This window comes from Helianthus annuus, chromosome 5 (assembly GCF_002127325.2).
Source record: "Helianthus annuus cultivar XRQ/B chromosome 5, HanXRQr2.0-SUNRISE, whole genome shotgun sequence".
Lineage (NCBI taxonomy): Eukaryota > Viridiplantae > Streptophyta > Magnoliopsida > Asterales > Asteraceae > Helianthus > Helianthus annuus.
Window position 1 is genome coordinate 15,116,517 of NC_035437.2, and position 22,818 is coordinate 15,139,334.

At 38.7% G+C, this 22,818-nt stretch overlaps 1 protein-coding gene across 1 annotated transcript; it reads right to left on the reverse strand.

Annotated features, from left to right (window-relative positions):
- Positions 1-408: 408 nt before the first annotated feature.
- Positions 409-4,194, reverse strand: LOC110940079 (laccase-2). The gene is made up of 6 exons (XM_022181636.2): positions 4,071-4,194; positions 3,566-3,717; positions 3,245-3,489; positions 3,036-3,164; positions 1,835-2,803; positions 409-668 (listed from the first exon to the last, which is right to left on the reverse strand). Exons 1-6 carry the CDS (start codon positions 4,179-4,181, stop codon positions 538-540), a joined length of 1,737 nt encoding a protein of 578 aa, XP_022037328.1. The 5' UTR covers positions 4,182-4,194; the 3' UTR covers positions 409-537.
- Positions 4,195-22,818: the final 18,624 nt, after the last annotated feature.

Genomic DNA, 22,818 nt, shown 5'->3' on the forward strand with positions numbered 1-22,818 from the left:
GGTCCGGGGACCCCGACCCGTTCAATGTGGGTCCGCCCCTGTATATAATAAATAGCCTTTTATTAATACTCATAGTTGTAAATTTTGTTGAACTTTTTACGATTGATCTTTGGTAAAAATAGTTAGATAATCTTCATTTTCTATGTGCATGCATAATCAATAAGATTAAATCTTGTAAACAACGGCCAGTGGCGGATCTAGGATTCTGACCAAGCGGTAACATTTTATAAATATGCGGTAACGAAATCGAAAAAACGTCAAATTTTTCCAAAATTTACACTAAAAACGTCAAAAATTTTCCTACCAAGCGGTAGCGGAGGCTACCCCTTGTTCCTCTTTACATCCGCCCCTGACAACGGCAACACCTTATTCTTTTTTCAGAATGAAACAAATATGAAATATGAAGTATGAAGCACAAAGTCATAAAAATAAATTAAAACCAGACGAAATCGATGAAAAATACATTTTCTGCACTCTTGTGGTACATACATCAGTTAAATCCAAAATCGAAGTTTTATTGTATTTAGGGAGTCAAAGTCAACATTTTGGAAGATCTGCCGGCGGTGGTGGCAGCTTCTGACTTGGAAGCATCCCATCCATCACCAGCCATGCCATCCTTAATCCCCACGAAATGTGTATCTCAATATGACAATGCATGAACCATACTCCTGTTACACACAAATAATAGTTATATATCTTATATAAGTTGTATTTTTATGGCAACTAGTCTTAAGCCCCCGCAACCTAGCATGGGCGTAAAACTGTGCTACCAATGTGGGGTTCGAGGGGGGCGTAAAACCGTGCAAACTGAACAACGACCAAAACCGGAAAAAACATAAAACAAATACACAAATTTATAACACAAGTGATCAACTCAGGAAAAAATCTACGTCAAAACGTAAACTAATTTGGATTATACCGACGCATACATAAAAGAAAGCATGTAAAACTCTAGGGAGTAAAAATGACATTTTACAAAGTTTTTGAAATGTTGAGGGGCGATAAGTGTCCATGTTAAAAGTTAAGGTAAAGATAACAAAACCAAAAAAAAAAAAAAAGAAAATACAAAACAAAGGTAAAAAAAAAAAAGACAAAATATACACTATTCATTGGGATGTTATGAATTAATATATACTAGGTTGTTTTCACATGCGTGTTGCCGCAAGGAAGCAACCTTTTTTTTTGAAAGCCAAAATAATCATAGTAATTAAAAGTCTAGTTATTGACAATGATTTATTTATGTTTCGGCTACAAATTTCGAGTACAATAACATAAATTAATATTATTTGATACTATATATAATAGATGAAACATGTAAAAAAAAATCATGACGTAACAACGAAAATTCGTTTAAAATTTAAAGCGGTAACTTTTTTAAAATCCGGGGTTGTAGTGTAATGCGGGTTTAAAAGAGTAAAAATAACCTTATTAAAGTTCATGGGACGTGTGATAAATTTATTAAAACTCAAGGGGTAAGAATGTAAATTTGTTTAAAAAACTTAACAAAATTTGAAGGGGTCAAAGTGTAAGAACCAAAACCTTTATGGTTAAAACATAAAAAAGAATAAACTGTCTTATGTCTTATAGGATGGTTACAAATGTCACAAAAAAATTGAGTAAATTTCATAAATGCAATAAAAAATGAAAAGTTAAATATATGAGCATAGATGATGTTATTGTAATTAAAAGCAAAATTGAGACCAAACCAAACATGTTTGTTTAGTGGTAGAACAAAAAAATACAAAAAAAAAAAAAAATGTGGCTAAAAACAAAACATAAAAAGTTTATAATATAATATATAATCAATTTATCAATAAGTTAGTGTTCAATTTACCTGGGTTATCAGCTCGAAACCTGATTGCGACCCATCCACCCGATGGCACGCCTACGGTGTTCCTTTCGTCCGGGTCAATGAGGTTGAACTTGGGTGAGTCCGTAGTCGAGTTAAAGTTCCCGGAGCCTTGGCCAACCACATAAAAATTGTAGCCGTGAAGATGGAAAGGGTGGTTTTCGGCCCCGAGAGTACTGGTTCCTTGCAACACTAACTCCACCGTGGTGTTGAATGGTAGGACCACTAACTTGGTGCCGTTAGTTACCTGCGTGTTGTTTGGCGTGGTACCGGTATAATTGAATGGAATTAACGGGTTGTTTGGGAAATCGGTCGTGTAAACGCCTTTCCATCGTCGGTAATAATGTGCTTGTAGTAGCGCGATGGTTGGCATTTGAAAGGAAACGTTGTTCACGCTGGCCGCGAACTTGGTGGTGTTGGTTGGTCCTTGGCATGTTTGGTTTTTCGGGCATGGGTTGGTTCCGAGACCGACGGTGAAGAGAAACCGTCGTTGGATGGTTTGTGGAACGTTTATCGGAAACCGGGAGTTAGCCAAACTACGGAGCTGGTTGGTCCAGTTGGCAACATACGCGGTGGCATTTATTGGTGGGAGTGGTGGAACTGGAAGGGCTGTAATGGAAGAGTTGGCGGAGGTAATATTAACCACGTGGTATTCGAGAAGTCCGATAACAGTTGTGTTATCGAACGTCCCAGAGGCCGCCGTTGAATATGGTCTAGCGGCCATCAAGAATTTTGCATTGAAGGAGATGTTTTTAGTTTTGAGAAGAACCATATTGGTTTGGCCTGGTGCAATGTATATTGTATCGGTATCAAATGGCTTCACGTAACTTGCATCCGTGTCAACAACCGTGAATGTGTGATTTGCAATTTTGAAGAAAAGCTCGTCGTTGAGTGCAGCGTTGATCAATCTAAGGAGATACGTCTTCCTGGGCTTCACCTTTAACCTATAAGTTTCTACACGAAGAATATTTAAATTTTCACATATAAGTAAACATATCAAAATTTACATATGTGCGACTATCACCGCTAAAAACAGACCTTTAGCGACAACAAAAACATTACTAAAGGCCCATTTGTGACGGTTTTGACACAAAAAAACATCACAAATGTATTCTATAATTATATCGTCGCTAATAACTTCACGATATAATTATAGAATACACTTATCAAGTAGACTAGAAGTTACCATTTGATGAACAATTTTTTGAGGGGCCAGGAAAACCGTTAATGGTGTAAGAGTCCGAATTGTTGGGCCCAGCCCCGGTTTGAAGGGCTTGGTTAATCACAGCCTCAGTATCAGCCTTCCACCACTCACCTATAATACAATTGCTAAATTTACGTATACAAACACAATATATTGCAAAAATAAAATATTTGAAGTAATCTCTAATTTACCAAATATGGTTGTGACTTCCTTATAAGGTTTGACAAACGGATATGATTGATTTTGTTTAGGGAGAATGATGATCGGGCCGTATAGTGTTGCCCTAATCCATGAGATATGGGCATGGTACCATAATGTCCCTCTTTGGCCCGTAATGGTGTAGTTGTAAACGTATGATTGGCCCGTTTGAATGGGGCATTGTGTAATGTACGCCGGCCCATCAGCCCATCCACTTTGAAGTTGCCGAATTCCATGCCTAAGTGAAACTCGTCATCAATCAACAAATCAACATATAATAGCCGAAAACATGTGAACATTTGTATGAAACATACCAGTGTATTGTGATATTGTTCGAAACAAGGTTGACTACTTTTATGACTACTCGGTCCCCTTCCCTAGCAAATACCCGAGGCCCGGGGAACTTACCGTTGACGGTTATTATGGTTTTTGTCCCACACATTCTTGTCACATTTTTCAACCGTATCTGAAACCAAAATTACATTAAAAGTTTAAAACATATATATTAGATGGAACCTAGAACATGATGGAACCTATAACTATTAGAAAAAAGTAAATTACTTTTTGAGTCCATGTGTTTTAGTGATTTTAACAATTTGAGTCCAAAATAAAAAGTTTAACGCCCTGAGTCCCTAACTGTTCATTTTATAACGTTTTGACTCCCTATGTTTTAGTGGTTTTAAGCACTTGAGTCCAAAATAAAAAATACAAGTGTTAAAAAGTTGGACTCAAAATGTTATAAAATGAATGGTTAAAGACTACTCAGACTAAAACAAAGAAACTTAAAAAGTAATTTAGTATTAGAAAAAAGTTGCTCACGTTGAACTTATAGTGCCTTGTGACACTTGCCAATGCCACTCCAGGGTACAAGTTGCCAAAGCATGTAAGGAACAATAAAGCACCCAAGAAAGACGAAGGAAGAAAAGACATTTTATATCTTGGGTAAAAAATGCAAAGATGATAAAACAATATATGGGAGGTTTGTTTATATAGGCATGGAATATAAAGCTATGGGTGATTAGGTACAAGTTTTCAATGCACGGGTAAAAAGACATCCACCTACTGCATGGTGGAGCAAGAAGATTGAGTGTCAAAGTCATTTTAAAATAATTTTGACTTATTTTGTGTTGTCAACTCCTACAAAATATACGTGCATTTCTTTTTGCCAACATTACCTAGGCAACTAACATGTTTAGAGTTGACAGCCACAACTTTTTAATTATAGGTAACCTTTTCTTGTCCAAGTTAGATGAAGAATAAGGCTATTTACTAATTCTAATCTAGTCTTTAAACAAAATAATTAGGATTATTGGATTTTACCATCCCCACAGCTATTAGTCACTGCTACCCCAAACTATCACATTGACGTCCGTCACCCTCAACTTAACACTTAGTGTGTTCTATCACATTTTTCAACCGTATCTGAAACCAAAATTACATTAAAAGTTTAAAACATATATATTAGATGGAACCTAGAACATGATGGAACCTATAACTATTAGAAAAAAGTAAATTACTTTTTGAGTTCATGTGTTTTAGTGATTTTAACCATTTGAGTTCAAAATAAAAAGTTATTTACTAATTCTAATCTAGTCTTTAAACAAAATAATTAGGATTATTGGATTTTACCATCCACACAGCTATTAGTCACTGCTACCCCAAACTATCACATTGACGTCCGCCACCCTCAACTTAACACTTAGTGTGTTCTATCACCATATCGTTAACTGATCACTAACTTTTGATCCTGTTACTATACATTTGGGGTGTCCTAAGATCCCTAAAACCTTCCTAAGATCCCTATGACACCCCAAAAAGTATAGTAACGGGATCTAAAGTTAGTGATCAGTTAATGATGCGATTGCCAATGACCCTTTGGTGGAGTGGTGGAAAGGACTTGGGCCATGTGTGTGGTCTCGGGTTCGATCCCCACCTCTATCAAAGGCGAGGCATTGGGGTTATTCCCAACCCAAGGATGGCAAGGACTCCGGTTCAAGCCTAAGGGAACCCGAGTTTTCTATTACGGCGCATTTACTCCTGCGGGTCGCTCTATCACAACAGGTGGTCGATTCGTGTGGAGGGTGCAACTTCTGTCAAGTGACAAGAGGTCGGAAATTTTCACAGGGAAAGCTATGTCCCATTTCTACCGAGGCATGGGCCTCGTTAAGACAACATAGTCCTTGGGATAGAAATGGGACGGGCCTGCGTCTTGCGGGTGTGTATTAACCGTCTGTTGTGAATTACACCTTTAAAAAAAAGTTAACGATGCAGTGACAGAACACACTAAGTGTTAAGTTGGGGGTGACGGACGTCAAAGTGATAGTTGGGGATGGAAGCGGCCAATACAGGGCCGTCTCCGAAAATCACAAAAAATATTTTGGCTCTGTTCGAGATAAAAAATTCGAGCCGTATTCACAAATCTTCATATAATATAAACTCATCAATCATTCAGTCAAATATATAAATGCTGAAAATCCATAATACTACGATAATTGTTATGAAATAGATAAAACAAATTAACAAAAATAGTGTAGCAAAAATGATCAAATTATCGAACCTACTTGCTAAGCAAACAGTATGGTTCTTCTAGCGTTTTTTGAAGCAAAGTTCTCTATCAACTCCTTGTAATCCATAGTATCTAATATTTTACTTTCAATAGAAATTGTCACCAACCCGTTTAGCCTTTCTTGTGACATTGTAGAACGTAAATAGGTCTTCAACAACTTCAACTTTGACCAACTTCTTTCTGTCGACGCCACGGTTACCGGAATTGTCAACAACACTTTATATGCATTTATAGCATTAGGATAAGTAGTACTGCGTTGGAAAATATAGTCTAAAACATAAAAAGGGTTGTCAATGTGTCTCGGTAAAAATGTATTAATCAACTTCAACTGCGTATACAGGCCCGTATTTTTGTTTAGACTAGTCACTTGGTCTTGTTAATTGGGCCAATTTTTTAAATTTTTAAACAAGCCCTTATTTAAAAAAAAACTTTGGGTCTTTTAGTAGACCCTTATTTATACAAACATCCATAATTATATATATATATATATATATATATATATATATATATATATATATATATATATATAATCTTTAAAAAATTTCCGGGGCCCTATATTGATTTGGGCCCTGATCGCAGGCACCTCCTGCACCCCCTGATAGACGGCCCTGGACAATATGAAATTCACTTTCGAAAAAAAAAGACAACCCTGAATCAATAATCAATAGTTTAAAGTGATAAAATCCAATAACCCAAATAATTAATATTGGTTTAAATGATTCCCACAATTGGCCTTCAATAGAAGTTATCATTTCAACATTCTTGACCATCACGTTGAATTTTTTATTCAAACTGATTAGACTTGATAAATAAATAATTGAATATTTAAAGGTTAATAGTCTTCTTCGATTTTCATAAATATTTTAATATAATAGATAATAGATATGGTGATCTAGTTAATGGTTTATTATCGGCCTACAATTGAATATGTAGTAATAATCTGTTATAAACAAATGCCTATATGATATTTTCTATGCTTTTTTAGCAGATGAAGATCCACGATCGCGTCATCCTCTGAAACACGGAACTAATTTTAGAGTTAATTAGTTTGGTTTATGTTTCAAACATGAGGGTTAATCGTCTTAAACTTTCCTGAGCTCCGATTTGATCCGTTCTTCCTGCAAAACAGAAACACCGTTAGCTCGTTAAGAGGGGAATATGGGGGTTTCCCTCTTAACCAGACTCCGACGTGAGAATAAGTATATGCTTTGAGGAAATAAGTGTGTGTTAAGAGTGAGAGTGGAGAGAATAGAATGTTTAACCTGTGCATGGAGGTCTCTATTTATAGTCGGAGAGGTGTAAGAGGAGAGGGGCTGATGGGCCTTGGGCCGGGAGGCGACAAACAGGGAATATCCTCCTTGCCTCACTGGTATCGACCGTTAGTGTCTTCTAGAAGATCTCCGGTGCTGGCGCGCCGTGATTGGAGCCACATGTCCCAGTTGTCGGCCTTGTTGTCCCTCTGCCATCAGCAGGTAAGTGGAGATCATGGGGCAGCTGTCGCCGCCCCCTGATTGGTGCCACGTCGACGTCCTTGTGTACTCTCTCTCTCTCTCTCTCTCTCTCTCTCCTTCACGTCCGACAATCGTGGAGCACGATAGAGCACAGCCTGGAGGATGCTGATTGGCCTATTCTTCTGCCACTTGTACCTTTTGTACTCTCTGAAGTGGCCTTGCGCCCTAACTCCAGCTTGACCCTTGATGAGCACGTAACTAGCCCGCGCAGGGTTGTAGGGGCTGAATGCTCTTATTCAGAACACTAAGTGTGGAAACTGATGTTATCTCTTGCTTGGATCTCGCGCGAGGCCAGGTTCTGCTTGAACAGCCCGCGCGGGTCTGAAGATTGATTGGCTTGCTGAGTAAGGAGTATGGTCCAGCGCGCGACCTAAAACGGTATGCGCGGCTTTTTGGGACCATACCCCTTCAAGTCCCCCCAGTCCAGTGCTGCTCCATGTGCGAAGTAAATGGTTAGAGCTCTGGACTTAGAAAAAAGAAAGTGTGCTAGATTTGTAAAGTGCTTGCCAGACCTTGGTGGGTGGCGCGCGTGTGTCACACCCCGATTTCCACGTGTATCACCGGTGGGGGATTACCGTGACGTAGTTGGCAACAATATAGTCAAACCACAATATATAAATGCACAGCGGAAGCATAAAGAAAAAAATAATCCAACCATTGATTGTAATATCGAATGTATCACATATAGTTGAATAGTATCCACAGGAGATCAAAATAATAATAAAAATATTGTTCAACAGACAAGGCATCAAAGCTTGCGAGACTTCTTAAGATGCTAAGGAGCTATTGCCAGCCGATTACGTGTAGTACCTGCACTTAATCTTTTTGGGAAAATACGTCAGTTTACACTGGTAAATACATTCAACCGACACTTTTGTAAAATGTTTATTAAAATTGATTTGAATGCACAAGGCACAAATTCTTTTATAACTTGGGAGAATTATTTAATATTATAATCTTGTGAACGAATTACATGTTCCTTCTTTGCGTTCACTAGCCTGGATCTAGTCCGGGTTAAAGATCAATATACACACCACTTTGCGTAAAACCGAGGTGGGTAAACCAACGGTTACGTCTTTTAGTTAATATAGACATAATGCCGGGTGTACGCCTACACCCGGATGTCGAGGTCGTGGCCATTTCGTAAAATGATGCCTAGGATATCCGGGACATGGTCATTAACCCCCCAAAGGCTTTTAAGTAACAAGACTGTTTAAATGAGCCGATCAAATTATTCAATTAACCACCTAAACGGTGGAAGATTTGATGCTCAATCAAGCGGTATTTAATATACCGTAACCCAAGCCCGTATAACGGAAAATAAGTTAAAAATATTTACCTTTGCAAGTATTGTCCTTAATTGATTAAATCACAGATATCTTTTACTGGGGCTCCTATTCTGGAACGAAGGTTTTAAAATAATCTATTAGAATCCTAACGGGTCTTTATATTAGCCGTAGCCTAGACCGGTCAGCTTCAAAGGATAGATACGGTTTAATCGCGTGAAAGGCGAAAACCGGGAATGGAATGTGATTCTGACCCAACAAGTTCGAAGACTTGTTTTATATGGGTTTAATATTCACACTCTGGATTTTGGGGTCAAAATAATATGGTTTGACCCGTATCGGCTAATTTATGTAAACTAGTTACATAAGCCGAACCGTGCGCGCAATAGGCACAATGGGTAACCGTAAGAGTCTTACACTTGTTTCCTATGTCAATATGCCTTAAAGAGGTTGTGGTTTCAGTAGGATACCTTCCGTGATGCCCGTAACGAGTTTAAGTTTATTATACGCCCCGTAGGGGTTTTCCGGTCATTTTAAAGACTTTTAAAGGAGGTTTTAGAGTTCTACAGGAAATCTGAGTTTCCCGTTCAGTTTATAAAGTCCAAGATACTTTATTTATTATTTAAAATCAGTAGCAACTGGAATCGGGTCAAAAGACCTTGTAGAACTCAAGTTTTGACCGAAAATGGCATATTCGGTATTTACCGAACTGTAGCCATAACCGCAGGTTATGAGCAGGTTAAAATTAATTAAAAATCTTTAAAAATCCCAAAATATTATTTCACAACAGTGAGTAAAAGGTTTGGTGACGAAATCTTGGTATAGGTAGGCGTTATGCTAATCGCGCCGTTTATTACAAAAGTTTCTTTTAATTGCGCTATTTAGCATAACTCCTATTCTAGACCTCGGATTGGCGTGAAACTTTAGGGACATGCTTAGAATTTAGTAAGCAAGGTTATGGTCCCTTCACGTGTCCGAAATACTCGTTTTATTTTGAAAAGGGCGTTACGGTCAACTTTTAAGCAATTAACGGAAATGCGTAAAAGACTCGGACAAACAACGAACCGGTCACAGAGGGTGATACCATCACGTGACCTGGTCCTAAGAGAGTCCTAAGGCATACCTACATTGTACTAAAACGGGTCAGAACTGAAGTCAAAGCAAAAGTCAAATTTTTGCGACATTCGGCTCCGAACCGGGTCAATATAGCAAATGGCCGAATCAAACGAGCTTAGACAAGTTTATATACTTAATATCATGTTTTATAAGTGTTCAAACAGGTTTCATATCGTCTATATTACAGATTATGCAAGAATCGTAAAAATGGCTTTCTGTTGACTTTTTAAGTATACGTTTGACTCGACATTTGAACTAGTTAGAGTGGTGATCAGGGGGAACCCTTTTAGAGGTTTATTACCCACATAAATACCAACTTATAACTACTTTCAATCCGAGATATGACTGAGCCATTGTAGACTAATCTCGAAGTCAAACCGTAATTACGACGGTTTGATTTTTAGCTATATACTAAGCAAAACTAAACCACAAAAGGGTTAGACAACTTACAGAAGGTTAGTGCACGACTTAGAATGATAGAGTAAAGCTTGAGAGCTCCAAGAATGAGCAGAAGGTGAGTTTTGAGGTGTGTTTTAATTGTGAACTATGAATGGCCTTTTATAGTGCAAGATTGGCCTCTAGATCATTACAACACATCCTATAAATGAGTATGGATGAATGGTAGGTGTCCTAAGGTGCTATGGGTCGAGTAGGGGGCGCCCATACCTCTGGGAAACCCATTCATACATGTTTTACCGCTTTAAACAGCCAACAACCAACTTTCTGTCGCTGGGCATCGCTTACGGACCGTATGGCTTGGGCCTTGTGGTCCGTAAGCCTGTGGCGGAGACAAGCTTAATCATTCACCCCTTTACGGTCCGTAAGGCAGGACCCTTCGGTCCGTAAAGGTTGTTTTTAAATCTTTTTCAGTCTTTTGTAATGATTAACAAAATCCTTGTAGGTAGTAACGAAATCTTTGGTAATTAATAACCTGACCTTTCGGGTTTGAAGGGGTAACTTTGCGATTTGGCCCTCGGTTAATTACAATTAAGGGCCTCGTGCCTTTTACCCGTATTGTTAAGCCCTCGGTTAGTTTAATTATTATCCGAAAAGCCTTAACTTTCATTGTTGACGCTTTTAACCCCTCTCGTACAAACTTGATCATAATTTTCTCGTTTTAAAACGGAACTTCGCGGAATTTATATAGTACATTCTAGTGAGCGTATTTTACTGTTACAAAGCCTCGGGTACGTCAAAGGGTCACTCAGAGGTATAATTAAACATGTTGACACAGTTAACCCCTGCAGCTTGTAATCTCTCACTTTCTTCCGCGTTTCGCTTCCGTACGATCCATGATTTATTCGTTTGAAGGTACGAGCATCGTTTAGGGTTACTATACAGTATACTTACCCTTGTTTGACATTTATAACCCTCGAATTTACATACTTTCAAGGTTTGTCAACTTTAGTCCTTTATTTAATATTAAATGCCACGTGTAAACTCAAGACACGTGTCAATACATTATTGGACACAAAATTTCGAGGTGTCAAGATTGTGCGCGAGTGGCGCACAATGTGTAGAGAGCGAGGGGATTGGGAGAAGTATCGTGATCGTTTGCTGAGACAGGTTAGAGATTTTGAGAAGTTGAAGAGTGCATTTGCTAAGGAGAAGGCCGCCTTCGATGCGGAGAAAAATTCTGAAGAATGGGGCCGCGAGGGCCTAAAGAGCAAACTTCGTGCTGCTGAGGAGCTTTTGTCGAAGGAGCGGGCTGAATGGAAAGAGGTGCGCAAGAAAGATAATCAGCGTATGTATGCTACTCGCTGCAAGATTACCGACCTTGAGGCACAGATTGCCACATTAAAAAAGAAGGTTGAGGACGTTGAAACGAACAAAGAGCATGTTGAGGTTCAACTAACTTGACCCTTTTCTTATTATGTTGTTTTGTACTTGCCCAAATATTGCTCAAGACTTTGTTTTCATTCTTCGTAGGCTGAGTTGAAAGCGCAGGTGGCTAGCAAGGACAAAAACTTAACTGCCAAGGATGTGGAAATTGCGGAGTTAAAGCGCGATTGCATGAGGCTCAGGACAAGAGTGAGTCCTTGGAGATTGATCTTGAAGCTGAAAGAGTGAAAGCTGCTACCGCCGAGGAGGCCAAACAGAGGGCCGACGAGGCGTGAGATATTAGCACTTCCGCTCTTAACATAGCTCAGAACAACTACGCCGAAGCTCAAGCAATCGTGGATACTCTAGTTTCCGACTCCGAATGGATGCGCACTAAAGGAGTGGTTGCGGTGAGTTTCTCCTCTTTTACCTTAGGTTTTATTTGTTGTTGCTTTGTTCTTATTTGTTTTCTTTTTTGTAGATTGCCAACTCTATTCTCAATGCTTCTGAGATGGATACGGCTGTTGCCGCACTCATAGATACTTCACGTGCAGTTGGGCATCGCGGAGGTTATCTAGAGTGTGCTCATCATGTTGAAGAGGTTTTTGGCCAGGAGTTTGACACCACTCATTGTTCAGTGACAGATCAGGCTGATGCTATGCTAACCCGCGCTGAAGAAGTCTATGACCATCTTTCGCTGCCTGTTATGGATTTGGTCACCGAAATGCTAAAGCACGATGACTGGTGCGCGCGGCTGAAGACTATCCTTGATCCCCCAGAAACTGTGGAGTTAACAGATGAGGAAGAAACAGCCGGCGGTGATGGCGATGGTGATGGAGATGCCGAAGGTGGTGGTAATGAATAGATAGTGTTTGCAGGCTGATGCCTTGTAATTTTTGTTTTTGACTTATGTAATCATTGCGTGGGCGCGTTTTTGGAATATGACATTTACGTTTGCTTTCTATTTGTCAAGTTACAATTATTGCATTATTGTTAGAAACTTTGGTTAAGTTAGCGCGAATAAATGTAAGTGTGGCTCGTGTTTGAGTGTAACTGCCCGGTCTCGCGCTATGTTCGCGGAGGACCTTGGAGGCATAGCCTAAGAGCTCGTAATTTACTGAAATGTTTTCATGCTAATCAAAAGTTTAACATGCATTTGTAACGTAGTCTCATGATGATAAATAACAAGGCATAGTCTATGCTTGCATTAAGTAGCTTGGGAACATGCGCTAGGCCAACATACATCATTGAAATAGAAAAAAGGGCGTATAGCCAACACAGGTAATTAAAAAGGCGTGTGGCCAACATAAGTAGATAAAAGGCACATGGCCAAGGGTGTTCACATGTAGCATTTGCGCAGCTGTTGCGCGATCCACGTGCGCGGGATGATGTGTCCATGCAAGGTGCGCAGCTTGTATGCCCCTTTTTCCTAGCACCTCATGTATTAAGTATGGGCCTTCCCACTTAGGTGCTAGTTTCCTGGGGTGTTCAGCATTGGAAGCTTCATTGTCTCTAAAAACGTATTCTCCGGGAGTGTAGGTACAAATGCGCACTCTTACATTGTAGTACCTCTCCAACTGCGTCTTATACTTGGCCTCTTTGATTCGCGTTATTTCAAGCCTCTCTTCGAGTAGGTCCAAGTCTAGACGGTGCTCCGCCTCGTTATCAATCTTGTTGACTGCTGATAAGTGCGGCGAGGGGAGGCCTATCTCAACTGGGATAACCGCCTCTGAGCCATAGACCAGGCTAAAAGGGGTTTCGCCAGTTCTTGTTTTTGGCATGGTTCGATGAGCCCACAGGATGCTCGGGAGCTCATCTACCCAGCCTCTTCTCTTGGTGCCCAGGCGGGCCTTTATCCCTTCGACGATACTTTTGTTGACACTTTCTACTTGACCGTTGCCCTGAGGGTGCGCAACGGAAGAGAAAGTGTGCTCGATGTTCATCTCTTTCATCCATTCTTGAAGATCTTCAGAGGCAAAATTGGTGCCATTATCGGTTACAATCTTAAGTGGGAGACCAAATCTGCAAATGATGTGTTCCCATATGAATTTGCGCACCATCATTGCAGTAGTTGAAGCGAGGGCTTTGGCATCCACCCATTTGGTGAAATAATCGACGGCAACAATTATGAACTTCACTGCCCCAGGAGCTTCAGGGAAAGGTCCCACCATATCGATCCCCCACTGCTGGAAAGGCCAGGCAGTGGACATATGGATAAGATCATTCTTCGGGCGCAGGGTTTTTGGGGCGTGCCTTTGACAGGAGTCGCATTTGCGCAACTCCTTCAGAGCGTCCACGTGCATCACTGTCCAATAGTAACCGGTGTTCATTATCTTCGCTACGACCATGCGCGGGCCTGCATGAATGCCGCAGATGCCTTCATGAATCTCCCTGATCAGGTAACTTGCATCTTGAGGGTCCACACATCGTAGTAGTGGCCCTAAGAAGGATCTTCTATACAAAATTCCACCATTCATTTCATAGAAAAATGCTTTGTTCTGTATTTTCCTAGCCTCTGCTTTGTTTTCAGGGAGGATTCCTTCTTGAAGATATTGAATGATAGGGGTCATCCACGATGGTGGCCCTATCTCAATTACATTAACCTGGCGCAACAAAACAGACGGGTTTTTTAAGACCTCGATTCTTACATCTTTGGTGAGATGTTGGAAAGCCGTTGAAGAAAGCTTGCTTAGTGCGTCTGCTGGTTTATTCTCTGATCGGTTGATATGAACAACCTTGTATGTTTTAAACTGTTGAAGCAACACTTTCACTTGCTCTAAATACAAGGCCATAACTTCGCCCTTTGCATCATACAACCCATTAATTTGACTCGCGATCAGGAGAGAGTCAACATGCGCTTGTAAATTTTGTGCTCCCATCTTGATGGCTAGGCGCAAGCCTGCCAAAAACGCTTCATACTCTGCCTCATTGTTGGTATTTTTGAAATCCAACTTGATGGCATAGGTGAACTCATGCTTCTCTGGGCTAACAAGGTGCAATTGTAACACCTCGTAAAATCACGACCGATATTATGAAGACACGTGTCATGGACCTTAAACGTGTTATAAACCGGATCATGATAAAAGATATCCGGAGGAATTAAAAGTGTCAACATGTTAATTTATACCTCTGAGTGACCTTTTAATGTTTCCAATTCTTGGTAAAACAATATTATCCTTTCAAGAAATATCTGTTAAAGAATTCCAAGGTATCTGAATTAACCCTTGTGAGAAATAATTCAATTGTCAAGTAAATGATCATGTGCCAATAACGACAATTCTACATTCATTATCCTTTGGCTTTTTCAAAAGACTCCAAGGCAACACCATTGCATGGCAACACTCCCAAGATGTCTCAAGTCTAAACATATGGTCCCCTCCTGCTGATAATGACTATAGATTCGAGTACTAAAAGATTGCATGGTCATGTGTTATAGTTCTCAAAAGGTTTTGTCTTCTGACAAGGCTTACAGACCGCAAAGGGTATGCCTTACGGACCGTAAGGCAGCATATCTGGGCGATAAAAATTTAAATTTCGGATACGAACCGCAAAGCCTAAGGCTTACGGTCCGTAAGACCTGCAACTAGGCAGAAACATGGACAGCTGCATGTTCAGCCAGTTCCACCGCCTTAGAAGGCTGGTTTTTGAATTTAGGGACTGAGCCAATAGATTTTGTAGGATCGTGTCTCGACCCGAACGAGTCGTTCAGAGGATATTCTATCAAATACAGATGCGGAAAATAAGTATTTGACTTAGGAACAGCTAGCAAATCACTTTAAACTTCTATTTGCATTGATTTCTGACAGTTTACATTCAAATCCTGGACCGGCAGCACTTCGGTACAGTTTTCAAGAATCTCTATAACTGTTTCGCTTATCAGGCTATATATAGAGTTCAAGGTTCCGCTTCAACATACATTGACACACAAGCGAAACCTTCAAACTGACACTCAAGCGGAACTACAATGACACATAAGCGAAACCTCTCCTATGTATCCCTATAAGCGAAACCTATTACAAACACATATACAATCTCCTGTTTTCTAGTAAAACGTGCCCTGATCTAACAATCTAAGACTAAGACTCGATACAAGACGAAGTCGACAGATGCATGCACCAACAGACTCCCCCTCAGATGTTGACGAGTCGACTATCGAGTCATGACAATGCTGTGTCTTCACGTCTTCAGTCTTGATCAGTCTCTGGGCTTCTCTCTCTCTATCTTCGTCTCTTTCTCTTTTATCACCAACAAACTTCTTCTCTTTGATGTTGACATCTTTTAAGTTTCTCATCTCCAACATTCACTCCCCCTCAAATAATGACTTTTCCTGCATAAAACTCTACCAAATACATAAGTTTTATGAAAAACGTTAAAGCATATAAACTATCACAAACACATCAATCAATCAGATACTGATGAACCACTTGGAATTGTAACATTTTTCTTAACAAAACAAATACAATCTCCCAAACCAACTGTTCATCACGTTTAGCACTTAGAATTTTGAAAATCAGCTTTTCTATATCAGTTGTCAAAAAACTTTTTGACTTTTTCAAAATTTATGCTAAAACACACTAAAATCTTTTTGTATTTTCTGAAAGATGATAACTGACACAACTTATAAAACAAAAGAATGCAGAAATGAAATATTTACAGACAAAATTTTTGTGAGTTTGTGCAAGAGGATCATATCAGTTTTGAGACAAATCACTAACACCGTTAAGCTTTAAACATTTTCAGTTCTAAACAATTTACCTAGATTGTTAGTATATTGATCCACTTTAAATTTTCACACAAATTTCAATCGATTCGAGATACGATATTAATGTTTTAGAAACTTAAACTTAATTGTGTATCACTCCACTCGAATATACTCCTGTATCCAGATCCCAATATTCAGTCTTACAGGTGAGTATACCACAGATGATATCTGTAAAAGCGTTATGTGCAAGGGCCGTGAGAGCTCAGGTCGATACTTCCGTATACGCAGAGAGATGACGGCTTCGACTTTAGGTGGGTCCCCTTTAGAGGATCTTTTGATTACAACAGCAGCGACTATCAATTTTATTGTTTCATCAGCTTGCTGAGGGCGAGCTTTTATCTCAAAGCTTTTTGCAGAAAGTATTATTCAGGGACTAGGTCAGTACTTCCATACAGCAGAAGTCCCGGAATAATACCCCAGATATCACTGAGTATAAAGACCTAGTATCTCAGAATACGGGACCTTTCAAACAAGATTTCGGGGGTTACCCATATATCCAAGAATAGTCACCCACGAATCAAGCAAGTTTGAATTAGGTTTATATCTCGTTTCAATTTACTAAATGTGCGAAAACCTACTGACACATCCGCAGTAAGATTGTTTATCACATTTTACTTTACATTTCTTTAGCGTGTTGTGATAGTCCACTGATGTACTATCATTTCCTCTTTTTCACAACAAAACTCATTTTTAATTTTTCATGTTTTAGTATTTTTCAAATTTTCTAATGTTTTTGGATTTTCTGAAATTTTCTACTCCCCCTAAAATGCAAACACATTAAAGAAATTTGAAAACTATCTAAGCTCTAGACACACTTGAACACAAAACAAACTGTACAAAACTTGACAACCGATATCGACTAGTATCAATTCGCCATTCATTTGGCATAAACAATCAGAACTCCCCCTATCAACAAACTATTTTCCCATTTAGATTTCAAAACACTTAAGTTTGTTTTAATCAGAATGGTTTTTCCGGAAAATAAGTTTGATTGATTTTATCATTTGTAGGTTTATCAAACATAAGTTCGGGGATGTGGTTCATCATCTTGTCTCTCAATCACTTGTAGGAAAATGCAAGTACAAATTAATGTCCTTGATTTACCATATGCAATCAAGTATATCAACTCTCCTAACCACTTGTAATTATCACCAACAAATACTACTAGCAAGCAAACACAAACAAACCTTTTACCTTTTGAATGATTGACGTTACCAAAAGAAACTTAAGAAAGATGCCGATTCATGCTCCACGCTTACCAACCTGGGAGCTCCGGCAAGTCCTGAGACTTACTGTTCATAATATGTACCATCCCAGTCACAAACCAGGGATGGTTTAACCTTTTCTTTCTTTGTTTTCTTCTCATAAAATTCTTTAACCCCTTTTACTTTTCGATCAATCATCTTTCCAAAGATATGTTTTACCTTGGGGTTAAAGACCTTCTCAGCATCAAAATCCTGTTTATCATTATAAAATAGGTTAGAAATTTCAGTTTTACCAATTTTCTTTTTATAATTCTCAGCCCGAAGTGATGGAAACTCCTCATCATTCACAATCGGAACTGATTTTTCATCTTTTAAAACAGCTTCACATTTTGAAACAACTTGTGGCTCATCTGACTTTGTGGAGTCAGATTCATCGCCTGAAGATAGCTCCTCTGATTTTGACTTATCAGAATCATCGCTAGAGCTTTCACCAACTTTCTTAACAACCCATTTCTGGTTGTCAGATTTTGCTCTCTTCTTATAAAACTTGTTAGAACATTCACCAATTTCAAATTTAGAATTTTTAAACAATTTTTCTCTATCAATTGGTGGTTCGAACTCAACTACTTTCTCTTTGAGTTTACAAGATACTCCCTGTTTTGATTGTATTGCCTTAGAACAATCTCGGGCAATATGTCCAACAATGTTGCATCGAAAACAGGTTCTCGTATCTGTATTCTCCTCAGCCATTTTCTTCAATTCATCTTGCTTCTTTGCAAGGAATTCATTGTTTGACTGCCTCCAGAAATCTTCCTTTTCTTCTTCCTCGGATGACATTCCTGAAACAAATTTCATTTTGGATTTAAAATCACGAACATATTTTTCATTTTTCTGTTTTTCTGTAGGAGTAAAACCAAGACCTTTCTTTTTGAAAATTCCGTTATGGTTTGATTTCTTTTGGAAACCAAAGCCAAAACTGTAACACTTTTTCTTATTTAATCTTTGTTGAACTCTTGAGGTGTAAGGATTAGGTTTTTCATTAAAACACAAGTCTTTTATTTCAGAAATATTAATTTCTGTGAGTTTGAAAACCTTGTTTATCAATTCAGTTTTGACACCTCTTATTGGAAATTCCTTATCAGAATATAATTTGTCAGAATTATTCAAAGTATATGCAACTTTGAACAATCCATCATCCAAATTAGATTTTGATAACAAAAATTTTCTATCATAAACTATTTTGTCCTGTTTTTCTGTTTGACATGGAGTGCTTGACCCAGACTTTGACTCTGACACGAACTCCGACTTTGACTCCTCTATTTCATCGTTTTCTAACACATGATCCACGACTTTCTTCATCAATTAAGACTGTTGATCAGTGTCAGACGATGTAAACACAACATCAATACTATCTGGTAGATTGATTGACGACTCTGACTCCCACTGTAAATTTGTTGCCTTTTTGACTCTTTCATCGTTTGGGTATCTTGGCAAATATCCATTTTCCAGCGGGGGTGGACACTTGTTATAACTGACACCTTGTTTCTTACCAGAATCTTTCTTGTCAGTCTTTTTCTTCGTGTCATTCTTCTTCTTTTCAGAAGTCTTTTCATCAGCAATTTTTCCAGCTTCCTTCTCTTCAGTTACCTCATCATCTTCCCATGCCTTCATACTTTCAACTGTCGGATAAATCCTGTCAATAACATAAGAAGTACATGAGTAACTTTTTAACAAACGGTTAACTCTTTCAGTTTCAATTCTTTGCCACTCAAGCTTTTGTTCCAAAACAGCACACTTCTCGATGTAATTATTCACAACTTTCTCTTTGATCATGAATGCTCACTGAAGTGTCTTCATTGCTGTTGCTTGTTCTTCACTTGATTGATTGTATTGATTTATGGACTTGTTCAGAACATCATAAGATTCCTTTAACTGATTTATGTTATTAATCAGTTCACTGTTTTTCTTTTTGAAAATTCACAGTTTTCACACATCACAGGAATCTTTTTAGCATTAACTTCAGCATCAACTTTAAACTTTGGAACCTCTTTCATCTTTTGCCTTCTGTTTACAGAAATATCTTCATCATCACTGCTGACTGGTGTTTTTACCTTTTTCTTCTTCTTTTTAACTTTATCATCATCACTATCACTTTCAACGATCAGCTTCATATCAGCTTCTAATTTTCTTGCCCAATACTCAGTATCATCATCACTATCATCTTCAACCTTTGCCATGAAAGCAGTGTAAGCTCTAGTTTGATCAGGAATATAATCATCCCAAGTAAAATTTTCCCAACTAAAACCCTCTGGTAACTTTTCATCTTCTTGATCAATCAAACAAGCTTTTCCATTATCTGGAATATATTTATCCCAGTTGAATGACTTCTTTTCATCTTGATTAACCACACATGCTCTCTTTCCAGAATCTTCAATTATGGGTCTTCCATGTGCAGTTTGTGCTTGATGTTGATGTTGATGTTGATGTTGTTGTGATGGTGATTGAGCAACTTGATGGTAGATGGCTTTTCTGTAGTAATCATTGTTGTTATTGAAAGGATTTTGAGCTCCACTTGCTTCGCGGTTAGTGCACTCCCTCTTGAAATGACCTTTCTACCTGCAACGAAAACAAGTAACTTTAGATTTATCAAAACCCAAAGTAGAAACATTTGCGTCACGAAGATCATCTCTCCCCGTGATCTGCTTGAATTTCTCAGCTCTTCTAAGTACGCTAGCCAAACACCATTTAATGTCCATCAACTCCATCTCTTCAGCATCAATCTGGTCGTAGTCTTCCTTGGTTAACATTGGATTCCGGATACGACCTGCAACAAAACAACTATATGATTCCAAAACCATTCCTAATAAAGACATTTGGCTTTTAGCTACTTCATCTGAATAATCTTGATCATTTTCAAGATTTAAAACAATATTGCACTGAAGTTTTCTCCCACTCTTAGTTGCTGAAATATTTGGATCAAAGGACGGAAACGATGTGAAACTTGTTTTGCTGCTTGATCCTTTAGATGAGCTACCAGATGAATTTTTTACACTGTAGGCAGTTTCAACTTTTGGAGATAGATTTGATGATTTCTCATTCACCCCTGATTTATAGTATAACCCAATATCCTGTTCACCACTGAAATCTTTCATTCGAATAATCTTTCGTTGCTCCATTTCCTGAGCTTCAATCTTTTCAATGAATTTGCTGAGTGTCAAATCCTTAAAGCCTTTCTTGTTTCTTAGCACCATGAGATATGTACCCCAAGTCTCATGTGGCAAAGCATCAACAAGTTTTTCGATCAACTCTTCATTGTCTTTCTCAATACTCAATCTCTTCATGTTAGATAGCAAATTGCAGTATCTCTCAATAATCTCCCTTGTGCTTTCATTCTTTAATCCGCGAAACAGATCAAACTCTTTCTTTAGAAGCGATTTCTTGTTTTTGACCATTTCTTCACTACCACGGAACTTTGACTTTAACGCTTTCCAAATCGAGTATGAAGTTCCATTGTGTTGCAAAAGAACCATAATATCCTCTTTCACTGCTTGTTGAAGAAGACTTAACATCATTTTCTCATCTTTGTATTTCTTTCTAGCATCAGCAGTTAGATTTTTTATCGGAACAGGCTCTTCATCATTATTCATCGGTCGAACGTATTTTGTCTCAACACATTCCCAAGCATCTAGATAATTAGCTTGTACCCAATTCTCAAAACGACCTTCCCAACCTTTAAATTCTTCTATGTTCATGAGTTTGGGTGGTTTTTGCATTGTACCCGTTTCGTTCTCGAGCATTGTATTTTGTGCAAAAGTGATCGGTGTAACCGGAGTAGCGAATGCGTTAAAAAATTCTTCGTCCATTTTCAAATTTATAACAATTTTCACAACAGCCTTAAAAGCGAAACCAAAAGATTAGATGTCTGAAAAAGCGAAACTAGAATGTTCACTGAAGCGAAACTATTATGTGTTCACAAAAGCGAAACTGTTGAGTACACACAAGCGGAACCTAGTAAACCAAATAAGCGGAACCACTAGGTTCAAATAAGCGAATCTACTTGATGTTCACTGAAGCGGACCTAATGTTGTTCACTGAAGCGGACCTGAATAATGTTCAACGAAGCGGACCTGAATGATGTTCAACGAAGCGGACCTGAATGATGTTCAATCAAGCGGACCTATTGGTTCAGACAAGCGAAACTCTCTGAAAAGTGTAACAATAAGCAGAACTACCCTGTTCTTTGAAGCGAATCTATGAAGTTTGAAGCGAACCTCTCGAACTTTGAAATGGAACCTTTGAACTTTGAAGCGGAACCTCTTTAACAAATGTAACAATAAGCGGATCTACCAAGTTCTTTGAAGCGGAACTATGAAGTGTGCGTATAAGCGGAACCTGTTCACGAGCAATTTTGACTCATTTTTAATAAGAATTTTAACACCAAACTTTCCAGGGTTTGTCTATATCCTATTTCACACAATCCGTGAAATTTTGAGCCGATTTTGTCCAGTGAAACTTTCTGAACTGAATAAAGAAGGTGTAGAAGTAAGAAATCTTGACAAATTCCAGCTATTCTCTGCAGAACTCCTCCTCCTGAAGCTCTGATACCACTTGTAGGATCGTGTCTCGACCCGAACGAGTCGTTCAGAGGATATTTTATCAAATACAGATGCGGAAAATAAGTATTTGACTTAGGAACAGCTAGCAAATCACTTTAAACTTCTATTTGCATTGATTTCTGACAGTTTACATTCAAATCCTGGACCGGCAGCACTTCGGTACAGTTTTCAAGAATCTCTATAACTGTTTCGCTTATCAGGCTATATATAGAGTTCAAGGTTCCGCTTCAACATACATTGACACACAAGCGAAACCTTCAAACTGACACTCAAGCGGAACTACAATGACATATAAGCGAAACCTCTCCTATGTGTCCCTATAAGGGAAACCTATTACAAACACATATACAATCTCCTGTTTTCTAGTAAAACGTGCCCTGATCTAACAATCTAAGACTAAGACTCGATACAAGACGAAGTCGACAGATGCATGCACCAACAGATTTGCATGCATAGGGGACACCTGGGATGATCAGGAAACATGTGTAGACCTTTTTGGAATGATCTTGTGAGATTAAATATCATATATATAGAGCTCTTGTTGCAACACATGAACTTGCTCATTTCAAAAACATTTCTAAACCTTCTCTGGAGATCTCTGGACTTCAAGCAAGTTTCCCTAAGCTTCATTTTCATGCTAAGTACTTCAGTAAGCAATCTTAGCCTCTCTAGTTCATGTTTTAT